This window comes from Boleophthalmus pectinirostris, unplaced genomic scaffold, assembly GCF_026225935.1.
Source record: "Boleophthalmus pectinirostris isolate CB_2022bp ecotype Guang Dong unplaced genomic scaffold, ASM2622593v1 HiC_scaffold_12, whole genome shotgun sequence".
NCBI lineage: Eukaryota > Metazoa > Chordata > Actinopteri > Gobiiformes > Gobiidae > Boleophthalmus > Boleophthalmus pectinirostris.
Window position 1 is genome coordinate 19,815,026 of NW_026571018.1, and position 19,152 is coordinate 19,834,177.

General features: G+C 37.0%; 1 protein-coding gene across 2 annotated transcripts in view; it reads right to left on the reverse strand.

The window, feature by feature from the left end:
* abr (ABR activator of RhoGEF and GTPase) overlaps positions 1-19,152 on the reverse strand; it is a 95,197-nt gene that overhangs the window by 60,243 nt on the left and 15,802 nt on the right. For both annotated transcript variants that reach the window (XM_055148322.1, XM_055148323.1), the window contains 7 exons: positions 17,621-17,806; positions 14,210-14,317; positions 13,852-13,912; positions 7,728-7,780; positions 5,069-5,209; positions 4,297-4,418; positions 1,817-1,982 (listed from right to left, as the gene is read on the reverse strand). In XM_055148322.1, the coding sequence (XP_055004297.1) occupies positions 1,817-1,982; positions 4,297-4,418; positions 5,069-5,209; positions 7,728-7,780; positions 13,852-13,912; positions 14,210-14,317; positions 17,621-17,806 (837 nt within the window). The remainder of the gene's footprint in view (positions 1-1,816; positions 1,983-4,296; positions 4,419-5,068; positions 5,210-7,727; positions 7,781-13,851; positions 13,913-14,209; positions 14,318-17,620; positions 17,807-19,152) is intronic.

The window sequence follows — 19,152 nt, forward strand, 5'->3', positions numbered from 1 at the left end:
ACAGAGGCCTTATCCCTGAAGTCGTTGGCAGGAAGCAGTGAGTCAGACTCGTATCAGATCAAAGCTGCGCTGACGTGGGCTCCAAACACCAGCCTGTGGACTGTGGTGCCCTGTGTGAGAGCGGATCTCCAGGGAAAAAACAGGAACTTACGGGCACTTCTCTGGAATACCGCATGCTGCCGTGCTGCTGGGAAGACTACTGTGGAAAACTACTGTACATCATTGACTGTGTTAGATTATAACTGATCATTCATGGGTTTCAGCTTCCTGTTTATTAATGGGTTTCAGAATCATGAGAAATTAAAACTGTTGCCATAGCGATTAACAATTTAAAACAGAATATTATATAAAAACACAAAGAGCTCCAGGGAAGTTTTTCAGGTGCTCTTCAAGGACAAGGCTCAAAAGATTAAAACAGTGAAGATAATTATGCTTGTAGTATAATTAACTTACTTGTGATAGAGTAAAAGCAGCATTAGTTTTTTTCTGTTTTTTTTTTTTTTTTTTTTTGCACGTTTGTCTGTTTTTTACTTTTTTACTCAATCACAGTACATTTTTAAACTACGAAATCTTCTATACTTTGAACAAAAAAAACTTTTCAAAATGTTGCATATAAGAGGAAGCTGAAGTGATTTTTTGAGGACATTTGCCCATTCAAAAGATATAATATTTAGTTTTAAAGGTGCACTATGTAACTTTTCTGGTTGAGGGTCCGCTCTCATGAACATGTTATTGCTTTGCCTGGAATATTTCACAGAATGACATTAAACAGATTTTATTGCTCAAAATATGTTCATGAACATGCATTATTACTGTAAGTGGTCAAATTCATGGATAGGGACAAGCTGTGTTGGAGGTGTAGCTCTGTTATCTTGGTAGGAGCTTTTATGAGGCCAGCAATGCACAGTGCACTTTTAGTTGAACTCAAAGATAAACAGAGCTGTGGGCCTGTTTCAAGTATATGCTTAAAAGGAACACATTTAACATGCAAGTCATTTCTATAACTGCAGTGGGTGACCACAAATGGATGGTGTCTAAACCACATATTAGTTGTCCTCACACCGGAGTTCTTTTTTAGTAACATAAAGCATTGAATGTGAAGGATGAAAGTGAAATCAAACTTTATTTGCTACAATGCAAATAGTCTGCTAGTGTGTAAAAGGTTATAATGAACAATAAGAAGACTGCAGGCTGATGTGTATAGAAAAAGGTTGCAAAACTAAACTTTTGCAAAAATGTCCCTAGTTACCTTCTGGACAAATTTCAGACTGATAAAAAAATCTAGATTAGACTGAAAATAGTTAGATTATTCTAGCATTTAATAATTTCGGAATCCAGACTAAGCTTCCAAGCTTTAAGACTGGAAAACAAAATATGATACATAGAAGCACTGTAATTTGCAACGTCTGTGTATAAATATTATGCATATTGCTTATTCCAAAACAAATTCTTATTATTATTTCATAGGTGCACTATGTCACTTTTCAGTTGGGGGGTAGGCTACTTGCTGTCTCCATGGATATGTTATGTTTTGCTTGCCTAGAAAGTGTGGCATTGCACTTGATTTTCTCTATGAAAACAAGGGGGTGATAACAAGCCAAATTAGGTCAGCTCTGTGTAGAGGCGACCTTACTCACAGTAAGAATGCATGTTTCTCAATGCATTTTCCAAGCAATAAAAACACCATTAATGTGCAAGACTAATGCCATTCAGACGAACATTCTAGAAGAAACATAGCATCATGGAGATGAGCAAACCCCACACCAGAAAAGTTTCAAAGTGTGTCTTTAGTTCATTTTTTGTGTGTATGTTTTACCTTCTCTTTCTGGATCTCGCTCTTGAGGACAGAGATCTTCATCTTCATCTCCTCGATCTCATGCTCGGGCACCTGAACACTGTGGCAGGAGTCACACTCGTCCAGGGTCTGGAAGGTCAGGTCTGCTAGAGGGATGTACCACTTACACTCATACTGCTGGTGCCGACTGCAAGAGAAGAGAGGGGACACCACAAGACACAAAACATGAAAACAATTTAAAATGTCTGTTATATTTCATTATATTGTCCCTAAATCAAATCCTATTTCTAATACGGTACTCTGCTCCAAATTCGCTCCTATAACTACTAGCCTTAATGAGTTTAATTTGATAGGAGCCAACACACCCTTAAGGTCCGATTTTGGACCAGTTGCCCAATTTAGGCTATGATATGCCTGAGTTCGGGGATGCGTGACCTGACTTCGTATGGAATTTTGAAGCAGCTCTCCTCGTGTGTGTGTGTTTCATGTGGTGTCTGTGGGACTCTGAGTTGTTTTGTCAGATCATAACCACCAAGCAACGCCATGATAACAGCCAATAACAGAGCGTCAGGGGGACACGGAGTGACCCAGACAGAGGCGCAAGATACAAATTCAGGAACTAGCAAAATTAATTATTACTCACCTCATCTCATCCACATTATCCATAAAATTTGTCCTCTGCAAATAATGACACCCAATTCCCAAAACAGCACTGTTAGTCCAGTTTGAATTGTTCTTTAAAAGTAAAAAGGCAAGAGTAGCTCTTCACATGTTTCTGTTTACCTCCACGCAGCGCACGAATCGGGGTGAAGCTGCAGTTTAGCGATAGACTCTACTTCTTGTTTACTTTATTGGTAACCTTCTGTGCATTAAAAATCATGTATCTGAAGTATTGCATAACATTTCACAAATAATAATAACAACACAGTTTTAACTTGCATCTAAACTAGAAGTACAGACCTCTGACCTTTTAAAACACTTAAGAGTCTCAACATGAGCGAGTTTTACTCTAGACAGGAAAGAGCTGACATTGGTGCGTTTACACCTGTAGCATGTGATAAGCAGCCATGTCCCACTGCAGTCTTTGCAGTCAGAGATTTAAAATCTCACAGATTCTCCTCATGTCTGTGGTGTGCACTTTTTGTTGCATGTTTAAAAATCCCTTAAGCCTGAAAAACCCTGTGGGGTGTGGCGGCCTTTAGTCAACTTTTTTATACAGTCTATGTTTGGAACTGAACATGTTGTCTCATAAACACTCTTTGCTAAAACACTGCTGCCACCCATAAGCTTTATAACCATTTAACATATGATGAATTGATAGTTTGCAGCTGATCTCATAAACATTCCCTGGGGGTGTGATGCTAATATAGACACTGCTCTGTGTGTCTACAGTGTTCTGTGTGGTTCTCTGTTAATCAAGTTAGACTTTAATCAGAGCTTTGTTTTCACACAATCTGATCATAAATGACTGACTTAGATGGAATTACAACAAGGGAGTGGATTTGTACTGTTAAACAAATTTCTCAGACATAAAACTACAGTCACAAACTAGCTAGCACTTTCATCTTTTTCTTGAAAGTCAAACTGCTAAACAGAACCATGAATACACATATTGATCACAGGCTCCTGAAAATGCATTGTTTTTTGAATTTTGTATTTTTTTGACAATCAAACTTATAGATTTTTATGTAATTTCATATATTATTGCTATAACAATGGGGGGTTGTGCCAAATTCTTCAAATTAAGAAGGAGTCTTCTGCCTGAAACTCATGAATAAAATGATGGCAATAAAGACACCAACCAGCAGAGTCAAAGTTAATATGATAAATAATACAATATTTCAATACTGGATTTGAAGGGATTACGGTTCCTAAAAGGATTAACATGAGGTGGGTGAGTTTCCATATGAAAGTGCTATTATTATACAATGTGTAAATGTGACTCGTAATATTATTTGGCACCACAGGTCAGTCCATAATGGTTTCATTCACACATATGGTTGTCATAGTAACCATTTTCTGAATAGAGTAAATGTGAACATGATAAAGTGAAATGTTTTCAAGACTACCTCAGTATACTACAATGTTAACTATGTTGTATCATATTTATCAGGGTTGTAAGTATAAAAAAAGTATTTAAAAACCTGCTACTAATGAATACAAAAGCAAGTATTAAGCCTAATACTGTAACATAAATAAAGAACTATAATTTAGTATTGAAAATTACATTATTTTATCTGTAAAAAGAAAATGTATTTATTTTCATTACTGGGTATTCAGCCTATTCCTTTGAGATCAAAATCGAGGTGTGGTATCGAGACAGCACTAATATTAAAGCCATAATTTTCCCTAGTGTATACAGCTTTATGGAGGTATTCTTTGCATCACAACAAAGGGCACAGTGTGGAGTAAAATCAAATGCTCAGTACAGAGGGACCCCAGCCAGGAGAGTAATCTATAATAACCAGTGTAGAAAAGACAGGCGTGAAAGTCACACTCACCCCACAGCGGTCTTTTTCATCTTGGCACAGAGCAGCAGATCGGTGAAGAGGAAGACGTGACGGAGCTTCCTGGAGTTTTCCGACACCTCCACCAAAAATCCATCCTTCACCAGCTGACGAGCCTGTACAAGAGGCACATTACAGTTATATAGCATGTTCATTAGATTCATATATATGAATTCTGTCTGTTTCTAATAATTAATGATATGCTTGGATCTTTTTAATTGAGACTACAGTCTATCCTCTGTCAGTAAACGCATGTGGTTTGGAGCAGAATTCATGCTTAAAGATCATATATTACGCTATTTTCTGATCTGCTATGATGTTGTTTTCTCAATCAAAAGCTGTTCATTTAAAAACTACTGCTTCATGACATCATGAGGTGATAAAGAGCATTTTGACTTTTGGAGATGTAGAGAGACGGATAATAAAGGATTACTTAAATGCTTGTGAATGAAAAAAAAAAGCTCCAGGTATGTTTTTGATGAGATAACAGCATTATAACATGTTTTAAGGCTCACAAGAGTTAATTTCTCATAATATATAGGACCTTTAAGGAAGGAATAAATGTAATCTATTTAGTTAAATGTGAATGATTAAAGGTCTGCCCTGTTTAAGTTCAGGAAATTAATATTAAGACATTTTCATTATTTTTCACTAATACAAAATAAAATAAAATAAAAAGAAAAGAAAATCGTTATTCATCAATATGAGGACAAAAATCATGATGCATTTTTTGCCACATTCTCCAGCTCAATATTTGGGCACCCACCTCTCCTTTGGGTGTGGTGACAGCGGTCCTTCTCGGGTCGATCTCTTCGTTGATGGACGAGAGGAAGTTCTGGGAGATCCTCAGAGCGTCCTGGAGCAGAGGGAAGTCCGGGTGGTCTTTGGGCGTGTGTTTTAACAAATCCTGAAAAACAAGGTGTTCATTATTTTACTGATAAAACAGAACAGTATAATAATTTGCCTTGGAGTCATATTATATCAAGTGGATTCTGACAACATTTTGTATAAAAGAGAAAAATCCACCATGAAACCATAAATAAAAGTTACTCTTATTTGATACTATTTGATACTCCCAGTCGAGACATAAATCCTAAAGTGAAGCAGTGTATTCTGCTACCTTCAACAAATTATACTGTATATTTCAGTGACTTCAAACAGGTTTTGATAAAAGAAGAATCTAAAGAATATATTACGTGTGGGAACTTATTTATCACATTGTAAGGACAAAACTCCAGCCCCCATGACGTAAATCATTTATTACTAGATAATATAGTTTAAATCACGTTAACGCTAGAATTTAGATCAAATGTAAGCAAGTATTAAAGGTGCACTGTGTAACTTTTCTGATGGAGAGCCCGTGTTTGTATGTGTTAGATGTGTGTGTTTTTTGGATATGTAACCTTGAGGCAGTTCAATTTTTCCCAACTTAGAAACAGCAATTGTGTCTCAAGTGAAGGCAAATACACTTTCCAAAAATCAATTGAAGTGTAAGCACAAAAGTCTTATTCTATTTGACCCTCTTGTTTGAACCATAATTACATCACAGACTCGCCACGTAATCACTGAAAATCTCATTTCCGTGTTTTTGTGAAGGCTGCTCTCATCAGAGGAGAGGTGTGATGGAGGGACAGATGCAGACGAGTGTGTTCAAAAATAAACTCGCCAATATTCACAGTCTCTCTATCCGTGAGTGGAGAGAGAGAGAAAGAGAGGGAGTTGAGAGAGAAGGAGGGAGAGGAGAGCGAGATGGAGATAGAGAGAGAAATGGAGAGGGATAGAGACAGAGACAGAGAAGAAAAGACGGAGAGAGAGGGGTAAAGGGAGACAGAAGGGAAGAGAAAGAGAGGGGGTCGGGAGAGAGAGAGAGAGAGAGAGAAGAAGAGAGAGGGAGGGGACAGAGAGAGGGAGAGAGGGAGGGAGGGAAGAAAGAGAGGGAGGGACAGGGAGACAGAGGTGGAGATGGAGGGAGATGGAAAGAGGAAGAGTGGGAAAGGGAGACAGAAAGAAAGAGAGAGAGGGGGGGAGTAGGGCAGAGAGATATGGAGAGAGAGACAGAGAGGAGAGAGAGGGACAAAAATGCAGAGAGAGATGAAGGTAGGGGGTTAGAGAGATGGAGAGGGAGAGAGATGATGAAAGAGAGATAACGAGGAGGATAGAAGAGAAAGGGGGTAGAGGGGAAAGAGAGAAGATGGAGAAATAGAGAAAGACAAACAGAGAAAGAGAGGGAGAAGAGAGAGATGAACAAAGACAGCAAAAGAGAGACAGAGAGAAAGAGGGAGACAGATTGAAAAAGGAAGAGGACAACTAGAGAATAGATAGGGAGAGGGACAGATAGAGATAGTGAGAGCGAGAGACAAGAAAGAGCCACAGAGAGAGTAAAAGGGAGAGACAGACACACACACAGAGAGAAAGAGAGAGAACAGAGACAGAGAGATAGATTCACAGACAGAGAATGAGAGATAGAGACAGAGAAAGAGAGAGAGAGATAGACCTTTGCAGAGCACACACTGGGGAGGCTGCTGCTCGAACACAAATAGATATGTGTGTTTTCACAGTGGGCCTCATCAACACCAGTGATTATTATAGTCAGGATGTGGGAGTTAAGAACTGAGAGGCCAAACTGATCAACATCTACATTCAGAACGAGAGAAAGATGTATGGTTCATTTAGTTTTGACATCAGATGAAAAGATGACAACTAAAAATGCTTTCTTGTCTCCTGTGTCTCTTAGGTTGTTAGGTATAATAGCTGAAACTGTCTGGATCTCATTCTAGCATTGATTCTCGCACTTACGTACATAATAAGTTTTAATTTAATGCTGTGGTGGCTAGTAGGATGAATATTTTAGATAAGATCAAATGTTATTGTCCATAAAAGGAAATTTGCTTAAATATCTGATCTTGTGCTGTGGAAGACTGTGGGATGAGGATTTAAATGGTCAGGTCAAGTGAGGACTATGGAAATGTGACAGTTATATTAAATTTTTTTAGAGGACAATTTATTAATTTTGGATGATGCTGTTTGAGATACATGTATAAAAACAAGTAATGATGAAGGTTGACAGCAAATTTCTAAATTAAGGAGCAGCACAATGGTACTATTTAACCTGCGTAGATCAGTAATGCATGTACTATAAACTGGATAAATAAACAATACCTTATGCATTATCTTTTCTGTGTTATTTGTTTATTGCTATTTTGACTGTTTTAATATTTGTTTGGTAAAGAGGGCCCCTGAAAAGTATGAATACATTTATTACTATGGCAGTGCACAAATTAATGGCGAAAAAAACAATTACTATGAGTTGCTAATTGGGGTACCATAAAGTAGAAAAAAAAAAAAAAAAAAAAAAAAAAAAATATTATATATATATATATATATATATATTTACAATACAAGGCTGATAAGACATTTGTACTCACGTGAAGGACCAGGGTGCTTCTGGTGACACGGTCAATGGGTTTGTAGAGGAGAGCTGTGAAGAAAGAAAGAAGAAAATATTACTAATGTACTTTATTCTGTGTCTGGAGCCCTTTTATAAGCAAAGGTAGGTTCTGGGGAGTTTCTTTTTACAACAAACAATTTTCAGTGTTTTGTAAATGAATAAAATCACCAACAATACTTTCCAATACAAATTCAAACAGATTTTGGCATAAATGTTGTTTTAACAGAATACATAACAACATAACAAAACTTCAATACCAAGAATTATTTTAATTTAAATAATTTAAATAAGTATCTCGGTCCACTCTATTTCTAATTCATAGGCCCACTTAGGGGTTAAAATAACAAGCACCAAACCTGACTCATTCTATCAGCAGAGGAGAGCATTTAATTGACCTCTAAACAAAACATTAGTTATTGCATTAAAGCATTCAACATTTCACAGTAAAGCCTGCACTCGGCAGAGTGGCTATTTAACATGCAAGCAGCTCTCCACAATGACACTGCAGCCTTCTATTGGCGCTCAAACTCCACTTCAGCTGCTACCAGGCAAACTACGTAGAACTACACTCACATATGTACACATATAAGTAGTTAAAGTATTTCAATTCAGTTTATTTTGGTATAGCTCAAAATCACAACAGAAGTCTGCTCGCAGGGCTTAACAGAAGAAAATTACAAAATCAATCAATGAAACAAAAATTGGTCAATAACAGACTATAGACAACAAACAATAACAGGAGATTAACCAACATTCACAATAAGATGCCGATATACATAGATACAGTATGCGCAGATACAGGATCATGTGTCACTATCTTAGTCTGAAAATCACTTGGCTGAGTTTCCCCAAAGGCAAAGCAGTGCTGTTGAAGTGAGCAGAAGCAGCTCTGACATACGTGACAGCATAAAGTGAGAAATTCCCTGGATAATACGACAATGGGAAAGATGGGCTGGTAGCTATGGGAAGCCCACAAGGGGGAGTACTTATGGATGTATACGAGGAGACAGGTGTAGGAGGAGGGAGAGGAGGAACCGAAGATGCCTCCTAACAGCACTCTAATGAAATGACAAAAATGTCTCAAGGTCCCAAAATAATAACATCACTAGTGTCAATGAAGGAACTATATACTGGACTTTTATGGCAGGTTTAAATGAACAATGTAAAAAGCCTCTTCGGGGCTATGGTCTCTGTGCATTATGATGAGGCTTGTTACATGTGAATATCATCTACTCTCTTTCACAATCAACATGCCCAGTGTTCAAGATGGGTTTGGATGGGTGTTACAAGTTGGCTATATTTTGTTGACAGTAACAACACATTACACAGACGTTATACTCAGTCAGCTGCTTACTTACGGGTACATGCATGGACATCAAAAACATGGACACCATGTGGATAATTTAAATGCCCCTTCTCAGAAATTAGTATTTGATCAAATGAATGATCATTGTTTGGAATAATGACAATAATTGGTACAAACTGAAAGTTTCGGTATAGACTTTAAAGTTAAAACTCCAGTACCGTAAAAATAGAAATGTATCCAGAAGAAATGATCCACATCAATTGCATTTCACCAAGAGACAGACACAAGGACAGGGTGAAGTCTGAGTTTACAGAGTTGCACTATCCTCAATATAGAATATGGAGGAAGCTCAAGTCTGGCTTAACCAAGATAGAGCATTTTGGCTTTCCATTATATTAAAAATGGTCCCCCATAGCAAAGGTGAGGGAGCAACCGTGAAACAGGAATTGGTTTTAGATAAGGCTAAGGTCCAGTAGAGTGTGACTACACTATATTCTTGAAAAGTAAGAGCAGTTTAGATTCTGTCTGCAGAACAGGTCATCCCAGACACTCATGCCCTTTTAGAGAAGAACAGAAACTGTACCAGTTCCCTCATTAAAAGAGCTGTCATAAACATGTAACTGTCAAATCCCAGATCAAATGGTCTTCATGTCTAAAAAAGAAACAAACCCTATGGAGACTACACTATGCAATAGCTCCTTCATATTGAACTCTCGGCCCTGTTTCACATGCATAATGCTCTCATACATGCTCCCTGAGAGAGCAGAGAGAATGTTATAGAGGGCTGAGCTGATGCTGTTTGAAACCCCTCACCCTCTGGTCATTACTGATGTAGACCTATGGACCAGACTGACAAGACCTATACTGCAATAAAGAAGAGCTCTGATACATTACTCTACAGGGATGGAGCCTTTCTATAGACTGAAAGATACTGATGACTGGAACTGCAATGATAAACTACACTGTTCCAATAAATATAAGTACTGTATCTACTGTCTAGCTGTGGGACATGTGAGTTAAACTCCACTTAAACTCTCATTTATCATACTTTAAATGCTTTAATAATTTAATATTATTTTCTTAACCATAGGTAGATAAGTAAGTAAATATGTACAATGCTGTCACAGGACTGTTTCAAGAGCTGTTATTGCTTTACATATTGACACAAAAATGATAATTATTTAACTAATAAAACAATTTCAAATTATTCACTCTCAAAAATTTAGGCAAATTGTATAAACTTAACAAACAATTCAAATTGAATGATTATTTAAATATAAAATAAAGTAACCTGCAAGTAAAAGCTATTATAACAAACAAAAAGGTGCTTAAAATAGTGATTTGACTGACATGAACTGACATAGAAAGTGTAACAGTGTTATCTAATGCCAAATAATAATGACAATAATATAATAATAATAATGATTTGGTTTCAATAAAGACATAGATTGTGTAATTCTGTTAGTCTATCACACAGACAAAAACAATCACACACACAAACACAATCACACACACACACACATAAACAAATGAACTAAAGCACAAGGGCAAATGCAAAAGACTGAAGCAGGAGGATTATTGGCAGTCGATCTCCTGTCACACTGAGGCCCATACTCAAGGTCACAAGTTGACATTTCATTTTTAACTCCAAATAACAAAATTTTTCATTTAGCTTTTCAAGATAAGGCCACTGAGGTTTAAACGAGGACACGATGAATTACCAACCTTCAAAATCTGGCATTAATTCAAAGTAACTCTAAGTATGTGACGTAGTGCAGAAAGAAAGCTATAAAGGAACAAAGTGACAAAGATATAGTGGGGGCATATGAGGATGAGAAGGAGAGACCCATTGAAGCAAACAGGAGACACCATTTCCATACTAAACAGAGTCATATGTCAGACTGGCTAATTTAAAGCTGCCATTGCAATTTGCATCTAATAATGAGAAGGTGAGACTAAACAATGGGATGACAGTTTAGCTATAATGAAGACAAAAGATGCTAGCTACAACTAATCCTTTATTTGTTCCTGAAGTTTTCCCAAAGTAAGAGTCATGTAGGTGCAGAATGTCTTAAAGGTGCACTGTGCAACCTTTCTGGTGGAGGGTCTGCTACCTGCTTGTCTCCATGGAGATATTATTGCTTTGCCTGGAATTATTCATTACAGGTGTTTCTATTCCTCAGAAATACAATAAGTCCTTCTGTGAATAGGAGCAACTCCACAGATCTAAAGTGTAATGTAGTGTTGTGCTGTAACCTGCTTGTCTCCCTCGTGATAGACAAAACATGGAGACAAACAAGTGGCGGACCCTCTATTACAAATGTTACGCAGTGCACCTTTAACAGGGCAAAGGTGAAAGTACCAGCAACGATTTGGCATTTCCATTAAATATCCAAATGTACACCTTATTGGATTACGTGGCATTTCATTGTTTGTAATTTTGTGCAATAAATCTATAAATGACCCAGGATACACAACAGGTATCTAATTCTATTCTATGATGGCTTAGAAGTAAAACACACTTCAGATGGGAAAAGTTTTTCTCTCTGTAGCAGCAGCAGGAGAGATAGCAACCAGTAGCAATTTTAGAAGTATTAATAATAATGGTAGGTGCAGGGATAATAATATATAAAGATATAATAACAAATGTATAGTAATAGTCACATCTTTAACCTTAAATTGTGTATTATCTGTATATAAAACACAGTAATTAAAACCATTACTAAAGGTGCACTATGTAACTTTTTGGTTGGGAGTCCATCACCTATTTGTTTCTATGGATATGTTATTGCTCTGCCTGGAATATTCCACAGTATGGCATTAATTACAGGTTTTATAATTCAAAAATACCTAAACATTCTGGCTGTGAGCAGGGTTGCATCTCTACAGATCTGATCTGTAACTTAGTCTGGTTTGTTTTCCATGAAGATAGAAAAAGTTACACAATGCTCCTTTAAAAACAAGTAATCTTACAAACAAGATCTAAGTAATCTTGCATACAAGCAAACAAGTATTTCCTCATCAAATAAAGGTTCTCGTAACTTCTCTTATCAATAGAAGTGGGAAAAACTTTTGCAGATTTACATAAACTGCTTAAAAACACCACACGCACTGTAGTTAGAAAAGTGCCATGTTTGCTGTTTACAAAGACACAGACAGGTTTTAATTGCCTGGAATAATGGATGATCGAATCTAAGAAGGAAATTAAGAAACAGACACTGTGCAGCTCATTGGTTTGGAATTGAACACAATCTCAACTCCCACTTCAGCTTTGTCAGGTAATTAAAAAACCTTATAAAGAAAAGAGAATTCAAAACAGTGTCCAGGAGCAAGCAGGCAAGCCAAAATAGCCTCTTCTATAATCTATAATATCGTTCATTATGATACACTACAAGATGTCGAAAAGACTACATTCATTTGCACTGCATAAATTAACAGAAACAGACCCTACAATAGGAGTCCTGTTGTATTGGCCTGACAAACCATTCGATGTAGGTGTTGTTTTCTATGTATAGTATATTCACACTTAGCTGTTGAGTCTTGGGCAATATACGGCACCTTTTAACAAAAGGAAAATGTATTTAAAACTGAGATAAATGAGTAAAAGATGAGATTTTGTACTTTATATTTACATGACAAAAGAAGCACTTAAAATGCGTAATTTATCACAGAATTTCTCACTGAAACACAAAAGCTGAGTTTTAACATTATTGCCAGATGGCAGCATTGGCTCAAAGAGATACAGTGCACTACATTTATTGTAAAATACTTACTGTATATATGATAAGTTTACCAAAAATATCACATTCAAATTCAAAAGTACTAATATTAGGATCAGAAACAAGTCATCAAACAAGTCTTCTAAATTATTTTAATTAATAATTCAGACAGAGTGTCTGAAATACTACAAGTGAGTAATTAATTTTCCATTTTACTTGAATGTCAATAACAACACAGTCTTACACACAACTTATTGTGAAGCCCTGTTGATATAGAAGTTTAAACACATGTCAACATCTTCATAAGTATATCAACATTAGCATTAATCCACTGGTTTCACAATGATAAAAAGATGCCATAGCAAATGAAAATGTAAAACATTAAAACAAGATATTTTATCTTTTGAATGGTGAAAAGTCCTAAATATAACATGTAGCTAAAATCGATGAAAAGAACTCAATGACATGCCAGCATCTATCAAGTATATCAATATTAACATCACTAGCCACTATCTCACTCTACATTACATCTGAATTAACACTAACTGTTCCCAAATAAATGAATGAATAACTGAAAATGACACAAAGCAAAAGTTACCGTAAGTGCAGTTACAGCAGACCCTGAGCACCAGCAGCACCTCCATATCTCTGCCTTTCTCTCACCGCTCTGTCCTCCGCTCACAGAGAAGAAAAAAGAGAGGAGGGAGAGAGAGATGGAGAGAGAGAGACGACAGGGACGGAGAGAGAGGGAAAGAGAGAGGAGAGAGAGACTGAGAGAGAGGCAGAGAAGGAGAGAGGACCACTATCTGAGAGTCTGTCTGCTTACACATGCGCCGCTCTGCTCCCCAAACCCACCATTGCATGCACAAGTAGTTAGCAGAGCCGTGGCCAGGGGGAGTCTTAAAGAAGCAAACCCCTTTTGTATGTATGGATGTATGTATGTGTATGAATGTGTATGTATCTGTATGAGTGTGTGTGTGTGTGTGAGTGTGTGTGTGTGTATGCATGTGTGTGCGTGCGTATGGATGCATGTATGTATGTACAAAGATAAGCTGAAGTCTGAGATTTGAACTTACCCTCCATGCTCACAGAGGTGGTGCAGTCTTTAGAGTCTTTAGGGCCCTTGACTTTCAGGTTCTGGAGCAAATAAAGAGGGAATAAGTGATGGTTTAACTGTAGAAGAAACATTTAGCAGGCTCTTAGTGAACATAAGAACTTTTAACTACACAACTTTCTACTCTTGCCATCACTGTAAAATGTTTCCTCTGCTTTCTAAATTTCCATATTATTTATTTGCCAAAGTTGAAGATCAGACCTACTTTAGATTGCTTTTTTCTTCTAAAGACATTCCACTCCAATGTTGTGCAATATCAAAGTATTAAGTATGTTTTTTATGTATTTACATTACTGCTATATTTCAATGATTGCTCTTACCTCTGATATCTTCTGAAACTGGCTGTTAGCTTGACTGCACTTCTCTGCTGTCTCCAGTGCAACTTTGTAGTTATCCACAAAAGCCTTGTACACTCCCAACTGACTCGCCTGAGAAACAGAAAAGAAAAAAGTAGGTCATGAATAAAATAGTTTAAAGAATTACCAACTTAATTTTGAGACCTGAACAAATAAACAGCATTTTCTTAACTCACTGCTCATAAACAGTACTTCTATTAAAATGATGATATTTTTGAATGCAAGGTTCTGATTGGATGAACTCTTTCTTCTGCAGTATGGGAACACTGGCTGCAGGCTGACACCAAGACCATGAATATGCATATTCTGCTATGCTTCAGAAGCTGGACTCAAAGCTCCAAATCAGATCAATACAACTGGACTCAGCTAAATAAGAAATGTGCAGCGCTCCCTGTCCTTAGACCCAGTCACTTTTCCACCTGAATAGGTTTTGGCAAGACCATGCTATAAGTTTACCTGAGCCTCCACAAGTCTTGAATAGTATATACAGTGTTTATTTAAAGGTCATATATTACACAAAATTGATTCTTGTGAGCTTTAAGCGGTGTTAGACTGCTTTTACCTTGACAAAAATATACATGGAGTTATGTTAACAGCTTTTACCTTTAGTTCAGTAGAGGTTTACAATTTCAGACCTGAAATCATCCAAATTATTCTAGTGAAGGTATATGGAGTTTAAAAACACAGTGGAGCACTCCCTGTATTATCAAATGACATCACAAGGTGGAACATACTGTTTTTATTCTGACAGAAGAACTCAGCCTAAATATGCAGAGTCTGTGTGTAATATAGCATAATATGGGCCATTTAAAGCAAAAGGTAGCTGTGGGTGGGTGTGAATGGTGGAATACCCAGGTCGTACTACAATTACACAGCGGAAATTCATGTATCTTCAATGGTCGAATACAGGAATATTTTTAAACCTCAAATGCTTGGCAAGTGTCCAAAAATCATTCAAAATTCTGTTGGAAAATTTGAATTTATGCATGCCCCTCAGCAAGATTACACTTCCTCTCTCCAGCTCAGGCATATTCATATTTCGCCTGTGCAGATGTAATCATGGATCCACCGACAGCAGCTGGAGTCTTTGATGTGGAAAAGGTGAGAGACACTGCACTTGCATGTAGGATTGTCAAAAGTATCAAAAACAGACACGAATCAATACTAAAACTTGTATCCAAACTACACTTCACATTTTAGTATTGTAACACCACTTGACTTGCATTCTGGTCATTTGTGTGAATGTGCCCTGCTCCACGGCTCCACGCTGGCACCACAGGGCGGGTAATTAAACCACCATCTGTGGGTGGCGCTATGGCTGACTAAATGTTTCACTCTGATGTAGGCTTGTATACAGCGCACAGATGTCACTGTGAACTGGGACTCCTGGGGGCTGCATTAAGGGCACAGGAGAACATTTTTGTTCTGATGAATAGAGTAAATGGATCAGAATTTGTGCTAATTGCACAAATAAAGTGTTTTCTGCATAGTATTTTAATATAATTTCTATATATAAAAAACTGTGTATAGATAAGAAAACTAGCAAAGATAGATGGACACAGCTGATAAGCATGTTATCTTAAAGGAGTTCCTCTTCGTGCTGCTATTTTGGGTCTCAAAAGAGATATTAGAGGATAAATTTGTAACTCTAACCTTGACTATATCAGGGTCCCTGCACTTTACAAGTATACCTTTGGCTTAAAATCTTAAATTTTAATTTTATTTTACCATAATGATGATGACATTAGGCTTCATGCCAAGTCTAGTTTAAAAAAGTACCAGCAATAGAAAGAGACTAAGTGGTCATTTCTCCAAAAGGATTAAAATAACTAGTTTGTTTTCAGAGAGTTTAATTCTTCATGTGCTGCTATCCTCTCACCAAAACACCAATCTGTGTCTAACTCTAAATTTTGCTCTGTTCCACCTTGAGATGTCATGAAGAGGTAGATATCAAGTTAACAGCTACCTTTTACCTTGAACTTAGACTTAGACTATCTGTAGAGATTGGAAATTCCAGATCTGCTATAACCCAAATGATTCTAGTGATGGTGTATGGGGTTTAAAAACACAGTGGAGCATACCATTCTTGTGTCAGTAATTAGTAGCTAACAATGAAAAATGTCATTAATTGCAGTAGAAGTTGTCAAAGTAATTTTAAAACTCTTCATTTTGATGTAAAAAGACATTTTCTTAAATATAGATTGCTTGTACTTCCTCTACCTCTACAGACTGACTGGCGCAGGCTGCTGTACACAAGGGAAAAATCACAGTCCAAAATAGAAGAATGACTAATAACCTTTTCACTCTACTTTCCACCATGCAACTGACAGACTGACGTGGACCAGAATAAATTGATCACTAGGCTAAGAATGTCTGTGTACGACTCACCAGTGGGGCAGGACAGTATGGCTTAATATAAAAGAACATTTTTCATAATTATATAATTGACAACATACCTAATCCGGTTTAAAGGTCCACTATGCAACTTTTTGGTGAAGGTTCTGACACCTGCTTATCTCTGTGGATGCTTAGAATGTTCCACGGTATGGCATTAAACTTATCTAACTCCATGAAGACAAGTAGAGGGTGCCACCAGGCCAAGTTACAGGTCAGATTTGTGGATACTGTGGAACATTCCAAGCAAAGCAGTAACATCTCTATGGAGACAAGTAGTAGTGTACCCTTTAAAGGTGGCTTTCACAATAGTAGTTGTACTTTTTTGTTTCAGGCTGTTAGCTATAAGGGACTACCTAAAAGTTGGGCATTTTTCTAAGGGCAGGACTTAACATTATTGCAACCATGGTAACATTTTAACAGTGTTTTTTTCTATTCCCCTTATGTGCCAGGCTTAAAAAAGGAACTTTGACAAGACAAAGCTAATTTAGACCTAAAATTGTACCAAAACCACATCCAGTTTTTCTTTTCTTCTCTTTTTTTTCTTTCTGTCGATGAACTGACGCATTACATTTTCCCACAGTAATGCCAGACAACAGTCACTTTAGCAGGTTAGTAGTTAGGTATGCTAACTGATTCTTTGGAAAACTGAACTGTAATTTTTTTTTGACAACATTAGAAATAAATAAAAATTATATTGTGATCTGTTAAATACAGTTACAGCAATTAATAAAGGTACCTGTATTTAACAGATTACAAAAAATACTGTCAATGTGGCTGAACTGTAATATTTACTGTAATTACATCTGCTCACTATGCTCGCCGCCGGACAAATATAGGGAGTCCCATAGATATACATTCTGCTTCTAAGCCTCATGTCTGTCTCCACTCACAACTGAGAGAAAATATCATCATTCATATCATCCCCATATATATCACTTTATTTTACCAGGAATAATGCTATGGCCAAGCCTGACTCACCAGCTTCTGAAACAGGTGTCCCACAGTCACCTTCTCGTCCCACTGCTGGATGTTGGGAAGAAGCGCATCATAAAACTCTTTGTGGATCTCAAAAATGTCCTGGATTTTGTAGAAGATGGTCTCGATCTGCTGGATGGTCAAGACAGGCTGGGAGGTGGTGGCTGTGGCTTTGAGGGGACGCATGGGCTGATGGAAAAACATTATAACATGTAAGTATAATGAATTATGTACAGTTAGACCAACTGTATGGATACTTTGCAGCTGACGTTATCAACATTTCCTGGGGACGTGAAGCTAACTAAAAGCACTACACTGTTAGAAACTCTATTATGCAAGTTAGGCATGTGTGCTTTATATTTACACAATCTAACCAGAAAGAGTTGACTCAGCTGTACCTACAACAGGTGAGAGGATTTGTTTTCATCTGTATGAGGGATGAAACAAGTACTAGATAAGAACGCACACAGTTTGACATGCTTTGCACATATGAGGTAATATCTTTATATATATATATATATATATATATATATATATATATATATATATATATATATATATATATATATATATATATATATATGATAACATGAATAACATGTAGGCAGGCTTGACAAGACTGACACTGGACTTGCCATATTTATATATTTTTGATATTCAGAGCCTTAAAAAGTACTACACAGATTCAATGCGTCACCCCTGTAAGGCCCCCACACAGTACTCTGATCAGAGCAGAGGAGTGGAGCGGGAACATGGCGGGGGGCCGGGGGGCATGCTTAATTACAGGGAACAGTGTTGTACGTCACAGGTTTGTGATGAGTCAGACTCCCACTGATGTGAGGACTCTTATAAAGGCTAATCAGACAGGCTCGATGACAACGCACTGCTATGGCTGACGCAAGTGTGGTCTATGTACAAGGTGAACAGAGAGTTAGGCTGTTATATCTCAAGTTATAATCACTTTAAGACTAGGATATTGCTACACAAATGTAGTCTCTTTTATAACTTTATTGCTAGAAAAAAAAAAGAAAAAAAAAAAAGAAAAAACACTTTAGACCATCTTTATCATTTCTGTGGACTGTTAGTGAAAAGCTTTTTGATTGCAAGTTGCAACTTCCTCCACCAACAATTCTGAGTTAATTAAAACATATACCTGGGCTGGAATATATGAGAAAAGAAATGCATATTGCATTGTACATTTCTGTTACTTTTATCTTGTTTTATATTTACAAGGTTTTCCCTTGTAGAACTTTCAAATTTAGAATGGTCCACAGTAAGGCATTATGTAATGTTTATTATAGACCTCAAGCCCCAAGTTGATCATTGACAATTAAAAATGTTAGAATCTTGATTGAGCAATTCGAGTAACACAATTCATCTAATGTTAAATCAAATCCAGAACCAGTTGTTTCAAATGGTCAAAGATCTACAGGGGCTTTTTCACTAAAAGGTCTGCAGCCAGTCCTCTCTAAAAGCATTCTGAAAAGCAAAGAGAGAAATACATTACAATATTTCTTTCTATTAGGAGTCAGTCT